At 41.9% G+C, this 18,545-nt stretch overlaps 1 protein-coding gene across 1 annotated transcript in view; it reads right to left on the reverse strand.

The window, feature by feature from the left end:
- SLC9A4 (solute carrier family 9 member A4) overlaps positions 1-10,543 on the reverse strand; it is a gene marked incomplete at both ends in the record, with an annotated part of 56,905 nt that extends 46,362 nt beyond the window's left edge. Inside the window, 2 exons of the mRNA XM_080711419.1 lie at positions 4,131-4,594; positions 10,288-10,543. Coding sequence (XP_080567545.1) covers positions 4,131-4,594; positions 10,288-10,543 — 720 coding nt within the window. The remainder of the gene's footprint in view (positions 1-4,130; positions 4,595-10,287) is intronic.
- Positions 10,544-18,545: the final 8,002 nt, after the last annotated feature.

An 18,545-nucleotide genomic window follows, 5' to 3' on the forward strand; every position in this document is an offset into this window, starting at 1 on the left:
AGAGGAGGAGGTGGAATCCGGAGGGAAAGGCACCAAGTCTTGTATGCATGTATATTCCTATCACACTATACCTGATTATGATGTATAATTATGATGCACAAATAAAAAAAGAGATGTGGAGAATCAGATTCGTTGATATTTCACCCTCTCTAGAAGGCAGCCCTGCAGTGGAGAGAGAGCTGAAGAGCCGTCACATGCAACCCACAATCGCAGGCTACCTTCTGGGTGACTCAGATTTTCTGCTGAAAAAGCAGGCTTATGATTGCCGCCCTTTCCTCAATGAAAGGGTGAGTTCAAGGCCCCGCGCTCAAAATACCATTGGACGGCAGAAAGTACCAGTTGCTTTCAAGCTGCTTTCTAAATCTGGCCCTGGGGCTTCTCTGGTTTCACTTAGGACCCAGCAGTGCCCAGCACATCCTTAACACTCAGTGAGCTGCGGCTGACCGCAGAGTGACGGGTGGACGGCCTCACTGAGAAGGCCAGCGCCACAGCAGCATTGCGGTGCGGGCAGAGGTCACAGCGGTGCCCTCTGCAGATCAAAATTGCAGAATTTGCTCCAAAATTGTCAATTGATTTTGAAACGATCATTTTTTGACAAATGTCTGTGCAGAAGCCATTAAACTAGGAGGAAGCAAAGTGAATGTTGCCAGCCCTGAGCTCACAACCCCTGAACGCAGCGCTGTGAATTTGACGTCTACAGAAAACGCGCACGAAGTTGGCTTTTCTACCTGGAGTGGGGGGTGGGGGCGGGCCAGTGGAGTTAAGTGTTTGTGTTGGAAATTGGTAAGGATTACTTCTTGGCAAGCATTTCTGCAGCCCATGTGCCAGTGCTCCGGATGGAGAAGCAGTGTGTTCTGTGAAAATCAAATAGGTGACAGTCTCCACGGCTGCCTGTCGGAGTGGAAGCTGAGGACAACTTTCTGGAAAAATCTTGGCGGCTGTCTTACGAAGCATAAAATTAAATTCAATGTCACGTGCTACCTGGATATCTGGAAAAATCAGAAGACCTCCAGCAACCTAATTGCAAATCTCCCTTCCCACGCAGCCCTGTGGATAAGGTCCCCCAGCCAAATAACCTCCTTCCTGAAGGGACTAGGTACAAGTAGGGGCACTAGGTACAACTAGGACTAGAGGCACAGCCCCCTGGCAGTCATAAAGTTATCCAAATAACGCAATTGTATCCCTCTGGGAAATATGGGGTACCCCATCCTCCTGCTTGCCTCCCATGGCCCCTGCTGGCTCCTCCTCCCCAAGAACAGCCCCCATGCGCCCTGTATGGTGTGTGGCGTCCTCCTCCCCTGGGCTCAAGTCCCTGTGACTCAAACTGCTGACAGTCTCACCTGTCTAGTGTTGGGTGCCATGTGCGTGCCCGTGTCCATAGCCCAAAGGTGGGAGTCTCTCCTTGACCAAAGAGGTGGATAGGTGGCAACCCAAACAGCAGCATATTTCTGAATTTTAACTGTCTATCCTGCTTAACCTGGAAATTTCCCTTCTAAGAAAATATTGTATACAAATACTAAAGCAAAAGAGAGGCATGCAGAAACAAGAGTATTCATTGTGATATTGTAAGAGGGGAAAAAACAGAAATAACCTAAATAGCTGTTCATCAAAGGAATTGTTCATTAAATTATAATAAACTCAATTTATGAAGTACTGTGCAATAGCTAAAAAGACTTGAGAACATTCTAAGACTGGCTATAGCTAAGCGATACATATAATATCAACCATCTAGTCTATGTAAAAATATCCATCCATCATGATATATAAATATCCATGTGTGTGTGTGTGTGTGTGTGTGTGTGTGTGTGTGTGTGTGTGTGTGCATTTGATACAGACAGAAAGGGAAAAGACCCACTGGGTGAAAGGCATAGCTTTCTACATGGCTGTTAAAGACAGGGCAAGTGGGGGCTTTTGTGTTTTATGCTGAACAGTTTGCATAAGTTATTTTGTTGTTAATTGTTTCGGTGCGCACCTATTTATTTTTGGAAATGAGGTTGCATTATGTTGCCAAGACTGGCCTCAAATTCTTGGGTTAGAGTGACTCTCCTGTCTCAGAATCAGAAGAAGTTGAGATTATGGGCATGTACTCCCACACTGACTATATTGCCTGGATTTGTAGATTTTGACTCTTTTTGGATGAAATAATTCCTACTTATGTGCTTGGGAGTAATTTAAAAATAATAAAAGCATATGAAAGTATACATAAGGCTGAGCCTGGTCCCAGGACTTGGGACAAGGAGGATCACAGGTTCAAAGCTACCCTCAGCAATTTAGAGAGGCCGTCAGCAACCTAGTGAGACCCTGTTTCAAAACCAAAAAAAAAAAAAGGGCTGGGCATGTTGCTCAGAGGTAGAATGCCCCTAGGTTTTATCTCTAGTAACACACATGTACACACACACACACACACACACACACACACACAGACACACACACACACACTAATCTTTAGTCCAACAACTGGCAAAGGTTGTAGTTATTAATGAAAATAAGCAGTGATACTATCGAGTGCTGAATACCCCAGCAACAAACCCTAGCAGGTCTCTGAGCCCGGGGCTCCCTGGGGCCCAGTGTGTCAGCCCCCTGGCTCTCTCCAAAGGCTCCCTAAGTAGAGATGTCATGGTCACGTTTCCAATATGTGTCACTCAGCTGAGAGATCTACAACCCGACACGTTTTATAAATCCCACCATCTCTCCCCTGACCCTTACATTTTATTTAACTTAATAGAATGATGCTTTGTTTTTTAAACAAGAAAAAAGAAGGAGAGTGAGACCTGGTAAGTTAAAATAATAATAATCAATACGGAGGCTACTGCTTTTGCTAGTGTGAAAACCTAGAATGGCCATTAGCGATGGCTTCTGCTTGCTACATGGACAAAACTAAATTTAACTAAATAATCCCGGGTTCTATCATCTAAAAATATTTTCTTATGCCGAGCCTTCATGGATAAACCCTCCACTCTCCATTTTCTGTTAGTAATCACTGATTCTTATCCATTTGTATAGCTTTGCCTTTCCCAGAATTACTTGTAAAGGTGTTTGTGCAGTATATAACTTGTTTCTTTAACTTGGCATTATTATTCCTTTGATATTTTTCCAAGTTGCCGCCTATTGTGTACACTGATGTACTTCTATTATGCATACTGATGGTAATGGTGGTGTGTTAAAATTCATAGAGCTTTCAAAAAGGAAGGGTTATATTTTATAATACTCTCAATTATAACATTTTAAAATTGAAATATCAGTAGATATTGCACAAATAAGAAAATAAGATATATGCATCATTATCCAAGTTAATCTAGAATGCAAGTACGTTTCACTGTACCAATATCTTTAAAAGTTATCTATTAATATAACAAAGTAGAAATTACTTAAAATGTAACTAATAAAATTTAAAGCCCTTTTCTGATTATATATATATATATATATATATATATAGTGTGTGTGTGTGTGCATGTGTGTGTGTGTGTGTGTGTGTGTGTGTGTGTGTGTGTGTTGGGGATTGAACCCAGTCGCATTCTACTTCTGAGCTACATCTCCAGCCCTATCTTACTTACTACTACTTTGGTACCAGACATTGAACGCAGGGATGTTCCACGTCAAGCTACATCCTCAGCTCTATTTTATTTATATTTTGATGATGATGATGATGATGATTGTGATGATTTTGGTTGGGATTGAACCCAGAGGCATTCTACCTCCAAGCTACAACCTCAGCTTTTTTATTTTTTTTATTTTGAAACAAGGTCTCTCTAGTTTTCCGAGGATCTTGCTAAGTTACTGGGGTTGGCCTTGAACCTGTGATTCTCCTGTCTAAGCCTCAAGTACCAGGATTACTCACATATACTACCATTCTCAGTTCCAAATAAAATTCAATAATAATAATAATAATAATAATAATAATAATAATGATAATAATAATTCTATGCTCTCTTTTGCCTCTCTATAAAGGAAGCTGGCTCTAGAATGATTAATAGTAGCAGTAAGGAGCCAGGTACAAAGTGTATAACTTAACGAAAGTCACCAGGATCAGGGCCACGCGGTGACGGCCAAAGGCCTCTGTCTAGCGGGAAGAGAGTCAGACTCAGGACCTGGGCACCCCCCCCCCCGGGGCTGTGCAGGTGACATCTCACCACGCTGATGCCGTCGTTGAGAAGGGCCTCCCCGAAAATCATCATGTAGAGCTGCTCATTCACCCGTGCCTCCTCGAACACAGCCAGCACAGCCACAGGGTCCACGGCTGACATGAGGCTACCAAACAGCAGATTCTGCAGCAGGTCCACCTCGCCCAGCCCAAACGCCTGGACCTGGCATACCAGGTAGAGCGATAGGCCAATGCCAAAGGCGCTGATGAGGGCGCCCAGGACCGCCCACCACAGGATGGAGCCGATGTTCTCGAAGAACGGCCGAGTGGGCATGAAGTACCCGCTCTCCAGCACAATGGGTGGGAGAAGATACAGGAAGTAGATGCTGGAATCCATCACAGGGGGCGATTTGTGGTCCGTGCCAAAGATGATGGCGCCCACCAGGGCCCCCACGAGGATGAGGAGGCAGCTTTCTGGCATGAGGCCTGGAAGTTTGTGATACAAATGGAAGCCTGGAGGAAGAAGAGAGAACTACACTGATATTTGCTAATAAAATGGTGCTGGGTAACCTACAGGTCTTTCTTAGCTTTTTATTTTATTAGCTCACTGCAATTACACGTCTTGGTGAGGTTCACTGTGAGTGCTGCAAACCTGCAGGCACATAGCTCTCGGTGTATTCCCTCCCGCTTCCCCCTCCCTCTCACCACAGTGAAATTGGTTGTGATGCCTTCACTTATTGCCATAGTATTATGTGTTTTGTGTATTAGTATTTTAATACAGTTATTTTGTTTTTTATGCATTAGTTTTGCTTTATGTATTAATCGTCCTTCCTCAATCCTCCATCCTCCCTCTCCCCTACCTAATTCCCTCTTTCCAATCTCTCCCACTACTTAACAGGTCTCTTTCCATATTGCTTGCAATTCCTTATGTTTTTTATGTTTTCTCTAGGTTCTGCATATGAGAGAAAGCATACCTCCTTGACCTTCTGAGCCTCTAGTTCTATCCATTTTCCTGAAATTGGCACAATTTTATTCTTTTTATGGCTTAGTAGAATTCCTTTGTGGTGTATTTATGATATTTCTTTATTCATAAAGCCAAGAGAATAGAACCTTGGGCAAGCTGGCTGGCATCTCTCACCCTAAGAGCCTGTAGCAGAAGCTGAAAGTGTGCTGGGGGATTAATAAATAATAATAATAATAATAATAATAATAATAATACATATTATTATTATTATTGATGGGACTGAGCCTGGGGCTTCACACTTGCTAGACAAGTGCTCTACTCTGAGCTACGGCCCCAGCTCATAAGGGCCATAACTATGATCCTGTATTTAACATGCGCAGCTCAGCGTAAAGTACCACGCCATTCTTGGCCTGCTGTGCCCTCTCCCTTCCTCCTTCCTAGTCTCCTCCACCTTACGGGTATCTGAGAGGGAACATGAGGAAAATGAAGTGGATAATACTTCTGCACCCACACATAATCCAGCTTGGGAGCTCATGAAGAGTGCCTCACGGCCACCTCGGCTGTGTTTGGCTTGTTCCACGCATATCTCATTCCCCTGTTCAAGAAGCAAATACGCCAAAATTAAAAGTCCTTCATTTTGTCTCCTCTACTTAGCCAATGACCTTGCCACCTGGTCAGCCATTAAAGTTGAAAACCAGGCCTTGTTCTCGTGAACTGCTTCTGTCAGCTTTGCCCCTTTGTGCTATAAGCCCAAGATTTCTCCATGCACCCTAAAGTCTATCCTCTTCTCTCTATTTCTTATAGCTGCTGCCTTTATGTAAGGTTTTCCTAACATCCTGTCTTAATTACGATATTTACCCTTGCTATAGTTTAGGTAGTGAGTGTCCCACAAGGTCCCATGTGTTAGAGGTTTGGTCCCCAGAGTAGAGCTACAAGTAAATAGCATCAAAAATGCCATTAAGAGGAAAGACCTTTAAGAGGAGAGACCTGGTGGGGGGATCTTTAGGTCATTGGTAGCACGGCCTCAAAGGGGATTATGAGACCACTGTTCCTTCCATCTCTCTCTTTTGCTTCCCAGTAATGAGGCAAGTAAGTTTGTACTGCCTCCTCACAGGTCCAAAAGCAAAGGGGCCAGTTAGTCATGGACTTCAGCCTCTAAAACTGTGAGCCAAAGAACTTGAAATTTTCCTTCTCCTCCTTCTCTCTTTTACTGAACTCAGAGACATTCTACCTACAAGCTACACCCCCAACCCTAGTTTATTTTTTTTTAATTTTGAAACAGAGTCTCACTATGTTGCAAAGAACGTCAGTAAGCACCTAAAGCTGGCTCTGAATTTGCTATCCTCCTGTCTCAGCCTCCCCAAATACTGGGATTACAAGCATGCACCACAATACCTGACTTTGGTTTATTATTATTTTTATTTGGAAACAGGGTCTCACTAGGTTGCTAATGCAGGCATGGAACCCGTGATCCTTCTGTCTCAGCCACCTAAGTACTGGAATCATGGAATTGTGCCATTATGCCCGGCTTTGAACTTTTCTTCTTTACAAGTTAATTATCTTAAATATTTTGTTATACTGATGAAAAGCTGACAGACACATCTCCAGTCTCATCCTCAGACCCCTAATCCATTCCACATTGCCCATCCAGACGATTTTTCTACACATGTGTGTTTGATGTTTGATCATTTAATTTCTCACCTCAAACCTAGAAGGCATAAAAAGCATCTCATGGATCTCAAGCCAAGAATATCTGCTAAACATTTCTTAGCAAAGACCAACCTACTGTTAAGTACCATGAAGTAGAAAACCAAGGATGGAAACTATACTACAACTGCCACTGTTGATGATGTTTTAGAAACAAGACATACAAATAAGAAAGCATACATGGTATGACATGTAAATATAAAATTAATTGTATAGTGAATGCATCACCAAATATGCTAAGAGACCAGAGCTGAGGGGATCGCCACAGGGCTCTCTCTAAGTATATCTCCCACACAACCTCCTCAGCTTTTCTACATTCTGCATTTAAGCCAACCAAATGCCGTTCACTCTGCAGAATTGCTCTATTTTCACTACTTGAGTTATTCTTTCCCTTGGTGTGTTTAGGTCCTTCGTAGACTTTAAGACTAAGCTTCCTCCTAAGAAAATAATATACCTTTATATTTATCAAAACTATTATTTTTACAGTACCTATCTGAAAACAGTGACCCCTAACTACCACTGTGGGTATATGTGAATGATTTATTTCTCCTACTAAATTGTAAATTCTCCAAACTCAGGTAGGATGATTTATAACTTTACAACTCCCCAAGTGCTTAGCCAAGTGTCCTAACTTTCTGTAAAAATTTGTAAGTGTATACATGAATGAATGGATAAGTGGACGCAGTGTTCCTCAGAGATCCTTTATTCACAGAAGGAAATCAAACAGGTTGTTTAAAAGTGACTAGGATTTGCATATTTGGGTAACAGAAGGAGAGATGTTTTAGGGGAGGGAGAGCTTTAAAAGCAAAAGAAGAGAGTCAGGAGTGGTATAACACTCCTGGTCAACTAGCCAAGGAAACCAAAATGAAAATAGTACAGTGATATATGCATATACGTGTTTATACCAGCACAATTCACAACAGCCAAACTATGGAACCAGCCTAGGTGTCCATCAATAGTGAATGAGTTATGAAACCATAGTATATACACATAATGGAATTTTACTCAGCCATAAAAAAGAAAAATTATGACAGTTTCAGAAAAATGGACAGAACTATAGAATATTATGCTACCTGAGATAAGCTAGTCTCAGAAAGAGAAGTGCCGTGTGATTCCTTTCATACGTGGAACCAAGAGGGAAATTAGGAAACAAAGTGGACTTCAGATAAATGAGGGGACGTAAGAGCAGGATAGTGGGAGGAGACTTGATGAAGGAAGCAGTTCAAATAAAGCTGTATTCATCTGTGAAATTATGAATATCAGTCTCAATAGTATATATGGGGAGAGGAAGGGAAGGGGTGGGATGGGAGGGCACACCAAGTGCTGTGCATGTATATTTCTATCTCTCTGAACTAATCTCAATGCACCAGTTAAAGTCTATTTTTAAAAAGGAGTCAGAAATGGATCGGCCAGGTTTGTTCTCACATTCTTTAAGGTGGTCCACCTCACTGGGGTTAAACTTTAAATTGTGATGGATATTAGAAAAGAATTAGAAGTGATTTTATGTGAAATAAAAGAAGGTCTTAAATTCAAAGCCAAGGAAGATAGGCTTCCTCTACTCGAGCCATAAAGAGCCAGCGAGTGGCCCCTTGGAAATTTTTAGATGTGGCCACAAAAAGAGGATATGGGATATGGGTTTCCCTGACCATAGCTTTGAACTTCTCCACTATATTTGGGTTTGTTCAATGGAGCATAATTATCATTAAGAGATACCACCCTATTACTGCCTTTATCTCACTGGTTTCAAGATCACCTTAAGGCTTAGAATCCTGGGTTCACTGTCTCTCAATCACAGAGTCCATAGCCTCCTCTTCCTCTTCTTTTTCTATTTTTCATTTAGTTCTTATTTTAGCAGAAACCTTTCTTAATATGTCAAGTATGTGAAGAGCTCACAGTGTAATTTTCTTAGGCCCTCCTTATGGTTCCCTAGTTTGGCTATGTTTCTAGGAATCCAGCTTCCAGAAATGACTCTAACATTCACCTGCCAACCTGTACCTCTAAGGTTGTAGCAGGAAGAGACTATGTTCCTAGAAGTCAGGTGTGGTAAAAGAAAATGTTCTATGCATTTCATGTTCTAAAGCCTTTTTTCCCTTTTATGAGGGACAGTAGAACCTGACACTATGGGGCCGTACAGATCCAGTGCTTGAAAGTTGAATGAACATAAATAATAAAGTCCCACTTGAAAATCAAAGATAAACCTATAGCCCTTCCAAATGGTTCTACACATATTCTGCATGAAGCTCAGAGAAGCAGTACTAAAAGATAATCATAAAGCCTGAGATGACTCATAATTATCTTTGTTCTATATAGTCAAATGCATAGTTGGCTATGTTTAAAAGGATTGGGAAGAGTTTTTATGTTTTTATGTCATAGTGCCTGCCAGCTTAACCTGTTTTTTTCTTAAAGCCAGGTAACTTGATGTCAGGGGCCATGGTCATTTCCAAATGTGACTTGGATGAGGAATAAAATAATAAATATGGGTTGAGCCATGCATGGTCTGTAGTTCACTGAACAGTAGCTATTAAGAAGCACTTATAAGAAGAGTATACCTGTGTCTCCAACCCATGAAGAGAAAGTTAGGGGAATAGAGCCCACCACAGTTAGCTACAGACCATGCATGGCTCAACCCACATTTCACATTCATTATAGGAAAGAATAGATAAGAAATGAGCATAAAAAATCTTCCTATAAGTTCTATCTCAGTAAGGTACTCAAATAATATAAAGGTTATTACTGAGGCAAGAAAGATGCTGGGCTTTGTAATGGAGATAATCATATTGATTTTCCACTTTGGAATAATCTGGTTTTAAGGAGACAAAGGGGTGCTATTAGGAAATAAGCAGTCATGGAGTAGAATCCACAACTTTGGTTTGGGGCACAAAGAACCCTTGACTGGAATTCAATCCACTCACTTTATGTCATAAAGGAAACCAGAGATGACTCGTGGGCTCCATTTGACTTAGGTGTAAACCAATATTTTACTGACAGATAGCATCTCATATGCCCCCCCATCCCATCTCCAAGGGATGCAGGAATTGCCAACAGTTATCTTGTTCCTTGCTTTCTGTCAATTTGCAAGGAGCACGCACCACCTGTAAAGAATGAACAATGGGAGCCATTGACAAATTCCAGAGTTGCACGGCCGAGAACAAGGGATAATATTTTACAGAAGAAACATCATGTCGTCCCTGAGTATCCAGCCTGCATTCCTCCCAGCTCTTAATGTTTTACAGTGTTGTATTTTTTAAAGCATAGGTTTTGAGACTTTTACACAACAGTGTCACATGTTGTCACCCCAAAATGAGAAAAATTTAAATAATCCAGAACCCTAAAAGTATTTTCAAACCCTAAAAGTATTTGCTGAAGCTTTAAATAACTTAAAAAGCAGTTATGACTTTCCCTAGACCCATGGAAAGAGAATTTCTATGTAATTATAGCAGCAATTAAAATTCACACACTCTACCATCTATAGGCATTCTCACATATGTTACCGCATAGGAGAAACAACTCCAGTGCCAGGTGTGTGGGCACTTACCAATTTTTGCAAGAGATGCTAGAAGTATCCAGAGGGTGACCTCATAAGGAATTTGCACATAATCGTAATCCAGCTCAAAAACAGATATCCTTTCATCTGGCTCTGAGCTGGACGCAGCAAACCAAGCATTTGGTGCATGCCGGGTGGTAGAATTTGCAGATACATTCAAATCGGAAGATGCTTCTGAACATGCAATGACCACCAGCAACAGGAACCAGTTGCAAGAACCAAAGGGCACAAAAATCCAAGGACCCATGCCTGTGCCACACGTTGGCAGCGGGGAGGGCTGCTAGTCCACAGCTGCATCCACCAGGTCAAAGGTAACAGACACACAGTCCCTGGCTTGTTCCAGAAGAGTCCGAGTGTGTTATCACGGTTGTATATAGATGTCTTGTAATCCTCCTTAAATCCTCCCCGTTCAGGCAAGTCAGCCTCTGGCTCAATTAAAATCATTCAATGGACTTGCCAAAGGCCAAGGAGCTACCTGTAGGACCTTTATCCGTCATGATTCAAAAAGCAATTTATGAAGAGGAAAATGTATCTTCCTTCAAAGCCGTCTGTTCACTTCGGTACATACTGGTTTCATCTGGAGAGTGAGAACTGTAAAGAATAGTAGAGGGCTCCTTCCATGTGCCATTCATTGTAGTCCTTTTCACAAGGAAGGGAATCCTTTCTGCTCTATCACATCCCCGAAGGAGCTACCTGTCCTGCACCTGTTCTTTCTCTCCTGCCCTGCTGCTCTCTCACTTGTTTTGAATGGGCAAGGCAGGTAGCTCTTGTATCACACTTAATTATTTGCTGGGATTTGACTTTTGTAATGAAATGCTTGCTCCGAGTGTTCGCCGCAGGTTACACAGCTGACACCTGGTGGCCACCAGCAATACGACACCTTGGTCGTGTTCTGATGCGCAAGGTGATTGTGTAATTAACATCATCCAAACCAGGACAATTTGAGAATGAAAATGGGCTATTGATAATTATGCCAGACCATCAGTGTGAAGCAGGACTGTCCTGGGGAATTGTCATCCAGTGAATGAGAAAGGAGGAGGTGGTGGTGGTGATGGGGAGCACGGTAACAAGCATTGGCATGGATTACTTTACTTTGTGAGCAGTAATTCACAAAAGGAGTCGAGTGTCAGCGCTCCACAAACCTCAACCCATAAAAACTCATAATTATGGTTTGGATATAGGAGGTACCCTGGAAAAGTCCATGTATTGATAATGCAAAAATGTTCAGAGGTGAAATAATTGAATCTTGAGAGTTCTAGTCTTATCAGTAGATTATTGGATTTATTTCTTTATTCAGTTGTCAAGTAGGCAGGTGGGATGTGGCTAGAGGAGGTAGATCACTGAGGGTGTGTCCTGGGGACAATATATATGTTCCTCTCTTCCTCTCTTCTCTCTCCTCTCTCCTCTCTCCTCTCTCCCCTCTCCCCTCTCCCCTCTCCCCTCTCCCCCCTCCTCCTTCTTCTTCTTCTTCTTCTTCTTCTTCTTCTTCTTCTTCTTCTTCTTCTTCTTCTTCTTCTTCTTCTCCTCCTCCTCCTCCTCCTCCTCCTCCTCCTCCTCCTCCTCCTCCTCCTCCTCCTCCTCCTCCTCTTCTTCTTCTTCTTCTTCTTCTTCTTCTTCTTCTTCTTCTTCTTCTTCTTCTTCTTCTTCTCTCTCTCTCTCTCTCTCTCTCTCTCTCTCTCTCTCTCTCTCTCTCTCTCTCTCTCTCTCTCTCTCTCTCTCTCCTTCCTGAGCTCTGCAGATATGATCCAGCCTAACATGAACTGAAACCTCTAGAACTGTAAGCAAATAAATATTCTACTTTGAGCTGTGTTTGTGTGTTTGTCAAGCGTTTTGGGTCATAGCAGTGTGAATGCTGACAGAAACACTCACTCATGAAAAACTCCACGGAATATACATTTTCCATATTGAGGAATTTTGTTTTTGTGGTGCCTTTGTTTAAAAGGAGCAGCGCTACCGGGCATTTTACAGGAGAAATCCAAGGTTAAGTGGACGAATCTATTTAGAGTTCTTCTACATTTGTCTAGGTGAACTTTGCCAGGTTACTTTTTTGCCAAAGGTTCTTTATCTAAAAAGGGAGAGGATAATATCTATTTTATCATCTGGGTGTGGTAGTGCATGCTTGTAATCCCAGTGCTTGGGAGGTTGAGAGGAAGATCACATGTTTGAGGACAGCCTCAGCAACACAGGGAAACTCCCGGCAACATGGCAAGACCCTGTTTCAAAAAAAAAAAAAAAAAAGAATAAAGAAAAATAGGTCTGGGGATGTAGCTTGGAGGTAAACTGTCCCTAGGTTCAATCCCCAGTATTACACACACACACACACACACACACACACACACACACACACGTACATATGTATACACACATAAACACACACATACATATATATGTATATACAATGTCAATGAGCAAGGAGCATTAAATAAAATATTATAGCAAGTAAAGTATATGGTATGTAGTTGACAAGAAATGTCAGTTTTCACTATTTATAATCACATTTCTTATTCTTACAGAAGGTCAAATATATCAGTTGAGATAGGAAATGAGAATCACTACTCACAACTCATACATTATCTCTTCTGCATCAGACTGTGAGATTATTTGCTTTTTAGTTAACGCATGTGATTCCCCTCCCCACCACACACACACACATGCACACACGCGCACACACACACACATGCACACACACACACACTCAGCAAAGATCACTGGAAAACTGAGGAAAAAACAGTCAAGGTCCTAACACCTAGTCAAAAATTCATAGTAAAATAATAGAATTAAGAGCTCACATGGGTAATTTTTCTTTTTCCTTCACTTCAAAATAGCTTAGATCCAGTCCCTATCATGGGACTATCAGGTGGACTCCAAGAAGAAAGCCATAAAGAGTCAATTGTTTTTCCTCAGGAAAGAATCCAGAAACTGCTCCATGGTAAAAGGCTTCTTTATAACAGATGTTGTACTTACATTTGCATTTTTACTGTCCTTTTCTTCTGAAAAGAAATGAGAGAAAAAGAGAAAGAAGAAGAGGAAGAGAAAGAGAAAGAGAGCTTTCTATGATGCTCCGTGGAAAGACCAAAACAAGTAAGTAGGAGACCTCGGTTCTCAGGCATCAATTATCTGATTCACTAGAAAAGCCATTTTGCTTGTCTGAGCCCCAGTTTTCTCATCTGGAACATGAAGATGCCGTCCATACCAAGTGTCCATTTCCTGCTCGAGGATGGCAAATGTTCATGGCTATATGGCGCCATGTTTCACCTTACAACTGCCTGACAACTGATAGCCCCATCACTGATAGAGAAGTGAAACCACCATAGAGATGGTCTCAGAATAGCCTGATCTCCACAGACCCTGCTAACTTATATTCCAGGGTAAGATCTATTGCTGACCTCACTCATCCCTGGAACCTGTCCACCTTGCAATATTTCTCGCAGAAGTCTGAACACTCTTTTTTTTTTATGCTCTCTCAATTTATCATCCAGAGCCCAAGACAAAACTCCCATGAGAGGTACATACCAAGAGCAGCACAGGAGAAGGGAAAAGGAAGCTTCTGGACTAAGAGTGAACGGGTCCACAGATGCTGCCCTAATGAAGCAGCCAGGACTAGTGAGAAGTCTTACAACCAAACATGCAGTCACTCTAAGTGGTCCCAAGTGCATCCAACAATGGAAGGCAACTCCCAAATATCTGTAAAATTTGCAAGAATCCATGCATGACCTGTTTTCTATTCCACCCTTCAGTTTGGTGTAAGGAAAGCTCTTCTCTAGATGATGGGCATAGCTGAGCATATGGGACTACCTCTAATCTCCATTCCCAGGCTGAGGTGAGAGTTTCTACCCAGAAGAGTCAGGTTTTATGTCTATATAACCAAAACCTGCCTCACCTTGCCCACAGCAATGAGCGGCACAAGTCCTACAGCAGCCAAGTGTGACTTAAAGAGCCCTTCTCCCATGCAGTGGCTCTTCCACTCATAGGATTAAGGTTGCGCCCCAGGTACAGCAGGCCAGGAGTATGGAGCACCTAACACCCTCCCCTGGGCTTGCTCACAAGACTGAGTTTTTCCACAGGGAGGAACAAACCATAAAGTATCATAAAGCAGGGCATCCTTCCAAGTGAAGCAGCTTGCTCTCCCTGTCCCCATTCCCAGAGCCATGAAAGAAAGGTTCTGCAAAAGAAAGAAGGAAAGCCATAGGACAGAGAACTCTACAACTCTCTCCAAGGTGTATAATTTTATTTGAAACAAAGAATAGGGAAGCTCAAACCCAAAGGCACTGTCAAAAATGGTTATTTGGGTTGTAAGAGCTGGTAGCTCCATAAAAGATACAATTATTCCTACAATACCAGGCATTGGGAGGCTGAGCAGGATTGAAGGTTCAAGGCCAGCCTCACCAACTTAGCGAGATCCTATTTCAAAATAGAAAGTAAAAAATTTTTTTCCTTCGCCGAGTGGAAGATTTAGTGTTATTATGATGGCAATACTCTCACAAACGCTCTACTCTACAGATCCACACAATCGCTGACAAAATATTAGGTGATTTTTTTCTTCTTTTTAGAATTCTACAAACTAGTCCTAAAATGCCTAAGAGCCAAATCACCAGCCAAAACAACATTTAGAAGAAAGGAGAAAAAAAAAAGAAGATTCACATTTCCTGACTTAAATAGCTACTACAAAGCTTCACCAATCGAAATAAGGTGGCCTTAGCATAGAGCTGGGTGTGGCGTGTAACCATAGGTGTGCACACCTGTAATCCCAGTACTTGAGAGACTGAGACAGAAGGATTGCAAGTTTGAGGCCAACCTTGGCAATTTAGTAAGACTCTCAGCAACCTAACAAAAACCTGTTTCAAAACAATAATAATAATAATAATAATAATAATAATAATAATAATATTAAAGAAAAAGAGCTGAAGGTATATCTCAGAAGTAGAATGCGTCGGGGTGCAAACCCCAGCACCGAAAAAAGACATATAGATCAATATAACAGACTGAGAGTCCAAAAATGAAACCTTTACATGTATGGTCAACTGATTTCCAACAAATGCACAAACAAAATTCAATATGTAGAAATGACTCTTGTCAACAAATGGTGCTGGAAAGCCTGATATCCACTTGCAGAAGAATGAAGATCAAATTGATAAGATTAATAAATTAAATGTATTAAATGAGGTGATTTCCTAGGATGCTTTGATAAGCTTCGGATCCACAGGAAACACTAAGTATAATTGTTTTGTAAAGGAAGAGTGTGGAGTAAGGATGAGAAGGGTCTTCAGTTCATTCAACGACACGGAGAATTTGCTACCATGTGTTCTGGGGATAACAGGAAGGGAAAGATACCTCCAAAAAAATGAATGTAGTATTTTTATTTTCTTTTTTGGTGGTACTGGGGTTCCTGGAAGCCCTTCTACCTCCGGGCTACACTCCCAGACCTATTTTATATTTTTATTTGGAAACAGGGTCTCTTAAGCCAGTGCGGCTGGCTTCGAACCTGTGTGATCCTCCTGTCTCCACCTCCCCGGCGTGGGGATTACAAGCATGCACTACCACACCCAGCCACGAATGTAGTATTTTAAGACCATTTTCTGTTGTGCAGTTTTTTCAGACTAGAGCCAAGAGGACACAGATATTTAGCAAGGGTCAGGGAAGATGATAAGAGGGAGCCTCAGAGCTTCATTGAAACAAAATTTATCTCCCAGGCAATAAGGTCCACATGATAATTATCAATTATCCTGAATCCTTAAAAAAGTTCCGTTCACAGAAGTAAGAGGGCATCATAGGGTGCTGCTCATTTAATTGTCTGTATATATCTAAGGAAAGATTGGACAGGTAGAGGAAAAAATAGTTTTCACTTGCAGAGCAAAGAAATATAGAAATTATGTGTAACTTCGGATCCATGGCAAGTTTTGGGATTACCTGAAGTATTTTTCATCTGATTATCTAGATAACTGTATTGGCAGTTAACCGCCCTGCTCTGACCCCTTTTGGGAGCCAGTTTCAAAAATCCCTGTGGTCTTTGTCATCTGCTCTTGGTAACGTGTCCATGCTTGAAGCCTGTGGTGAGAAGGGAATGGCCCGACTTCTCTCCAGTGGGTCCCTTATAATTTAGACCACCATATCCTGTCTACCCCTGTGGGATGAATCAAGGGAGGTCAGCCCTTCCCATTCCTCAGGGATTATTCAACTGTGCAAAGTGGGATACAGAGTTTAGGCAGTTGTCTCTTCTTTTTACCTACAGTCGTCCAGAGGCAACTTCTGTTTCAGAGAACCTCTAAAAGAAAGGAAAGCAAGCCCCAAACCACATTCTGCACCCACACATGATGAGATAGAAAGTCACCTCTCTCCTAAAATAACTTTCCATGGAGTGGTCAATATGCCTCTTCCATCTTCCTTTACTATGTAGTTGTAATTAAATGTACCTGAGAGTATATGTGTAGCATTTCTGGGTCTGAAGTATCTGTTACTTGCCCCTGAGCTCTTATGCCTTTTTCAGGGCTTCATTTTCTATCTTTTTTTAGGAGAAAGAAGGAGAAAAGAGTAGTGATAGAGAACCGGTCAATGCTGTCCAGAAAGATGATTTGCTTTCCAAGCCCACAGCTAGCAATTATGCTGAATGGCTTTGGATCCAGTTTTGGCCTACCATGCTCCTAAATTGAAAGCCTGTATCCCAAGTCTGGAGGCAAGTCAACAACTTTGACCTTGCTTTCAGGACAGAAAAGAAGAGCTCTGTCCCTGCCTGCCAAAGTCAAGTTTTGGAGAGAAACTGAGAGGCCTAGTGGAGGTCATAAGCAACTCCAAGAGATCCCCTCATTCGAGGAGGAGAGGACAGCTGTCCTGGTGAGCAGGGTGGGTGTGAATGTGAGCTTTGGAATGAGGCATATCCCCATACCAGAGTGAAAGTCATGTTCTTCCAATTCTAAGGTGATGGTTTTCCTAAAGGAATAGGAATGATGCAAGAGGGAAAAACTTGAAGTTATGTGATAAACCTTCTCGAGCATCAGTTGGACCTTTCTACGATGATGATGATGATGATGATGATGATGATGATGGTAATTATGATGATGGTGATGGTGGTGATGATGACAATGATGTTGTCTTAAAGATAGCCTAGAGCTAGAGTGACATAACATATAACAGAAGGGGAAATGCTCGGTACATATTATACTGGGTAAGCGTTAGATTCATTTTATTTTAGAAATTATAAACTCCACAGAGATGTTTTATATTCCTTAGTAATGACCATACTGTTCATAGGCTACCTGTCCACAATGTGCCCCACATGTATTAGACAGTTGAAGTAGTTAAAATGAAATATATCTACTTACTCTACCTACCCACATTATTACTAGTTTTGACTGTTCATAAAACATACCAAGACTAAAACGGCCTGAACTAAAATGGCCAAGCTAGCAACTGTAGCATCCTCACTCTTTCCCTCCTTTCCAGGGACAGACCCCTCCCATCTGCCCTTTCTCCTCCCATCTCACCCATTACCACCATCCCTTGTATTAGGAATGTCTAGTGGGCGTGGTCTCGTCTCCTCCTCCTCCTTCTCCTCCTCCACTTCTTCCTCTTCCTTCTCCTCCTCTTCTTTTGTAGTTCTCAAGATAGAACCCAGGTGGATACTACCTCTAAGCTATACCCCAGCCTTATTTGTGTGTGTGTGTGTGTGTGTGTGTGTGTGTGTGTGTGTGGTACTGGGGATGGAACCTGGGGTATTCTACCTCCAAGCTACACCTCCAGCCCTACTTTTTATTCTTTATTTTGAAACAGGGTCTCACTGAGTTGCAAAGGGCCTCACTAAGTAGCTGAGGCTGTCTGTGAACCACGATCCTCCTGTCTCAGCCTCCCAAATCTTGGATTATTAGCGTGTGCCACCACGCCCAGCTCTTCTTTTTAAAGTTGATTAATAATTCTCCCTTTTCCATGTCCTCCAGCCTTTGGCAACTACCATTCCAGTCTTTGATTTTATGGATTTGACTATTTTAGATTCTGCATATAAGTTGAAATATGCAGTGTTTCTGGGTCTGGCTTGTTTTACTCAACATAATGTCTTCAAATCCCATTCACGTTGTGGTATATTGAGAAAATGCCTTTGTGAAAAGGCTGAAGTATCCCATCATTCAACATGTTTTAACAATGTTTGGGATTTTGTTTATTTGTTTTTGTGGTTGTCCTATGGATTAAAATACAACAGACTGCTGTTTCACATTTTACTTAGAATCGGAATTACCGAACCATTTCAAGTGATATATAGA

This window comes from Muscardinus avellanarius (assembly GCF_963383645.1).
Source record: "Muscardinus avellanarius genome assembly, chromosome: 15".
Taxonomy (NCBI): Eukaryota; Metazoa; Chordata; class Mammalia; order Rodentia; family Gliridae; genus Muscardinus; species Muscardinus avellanarius.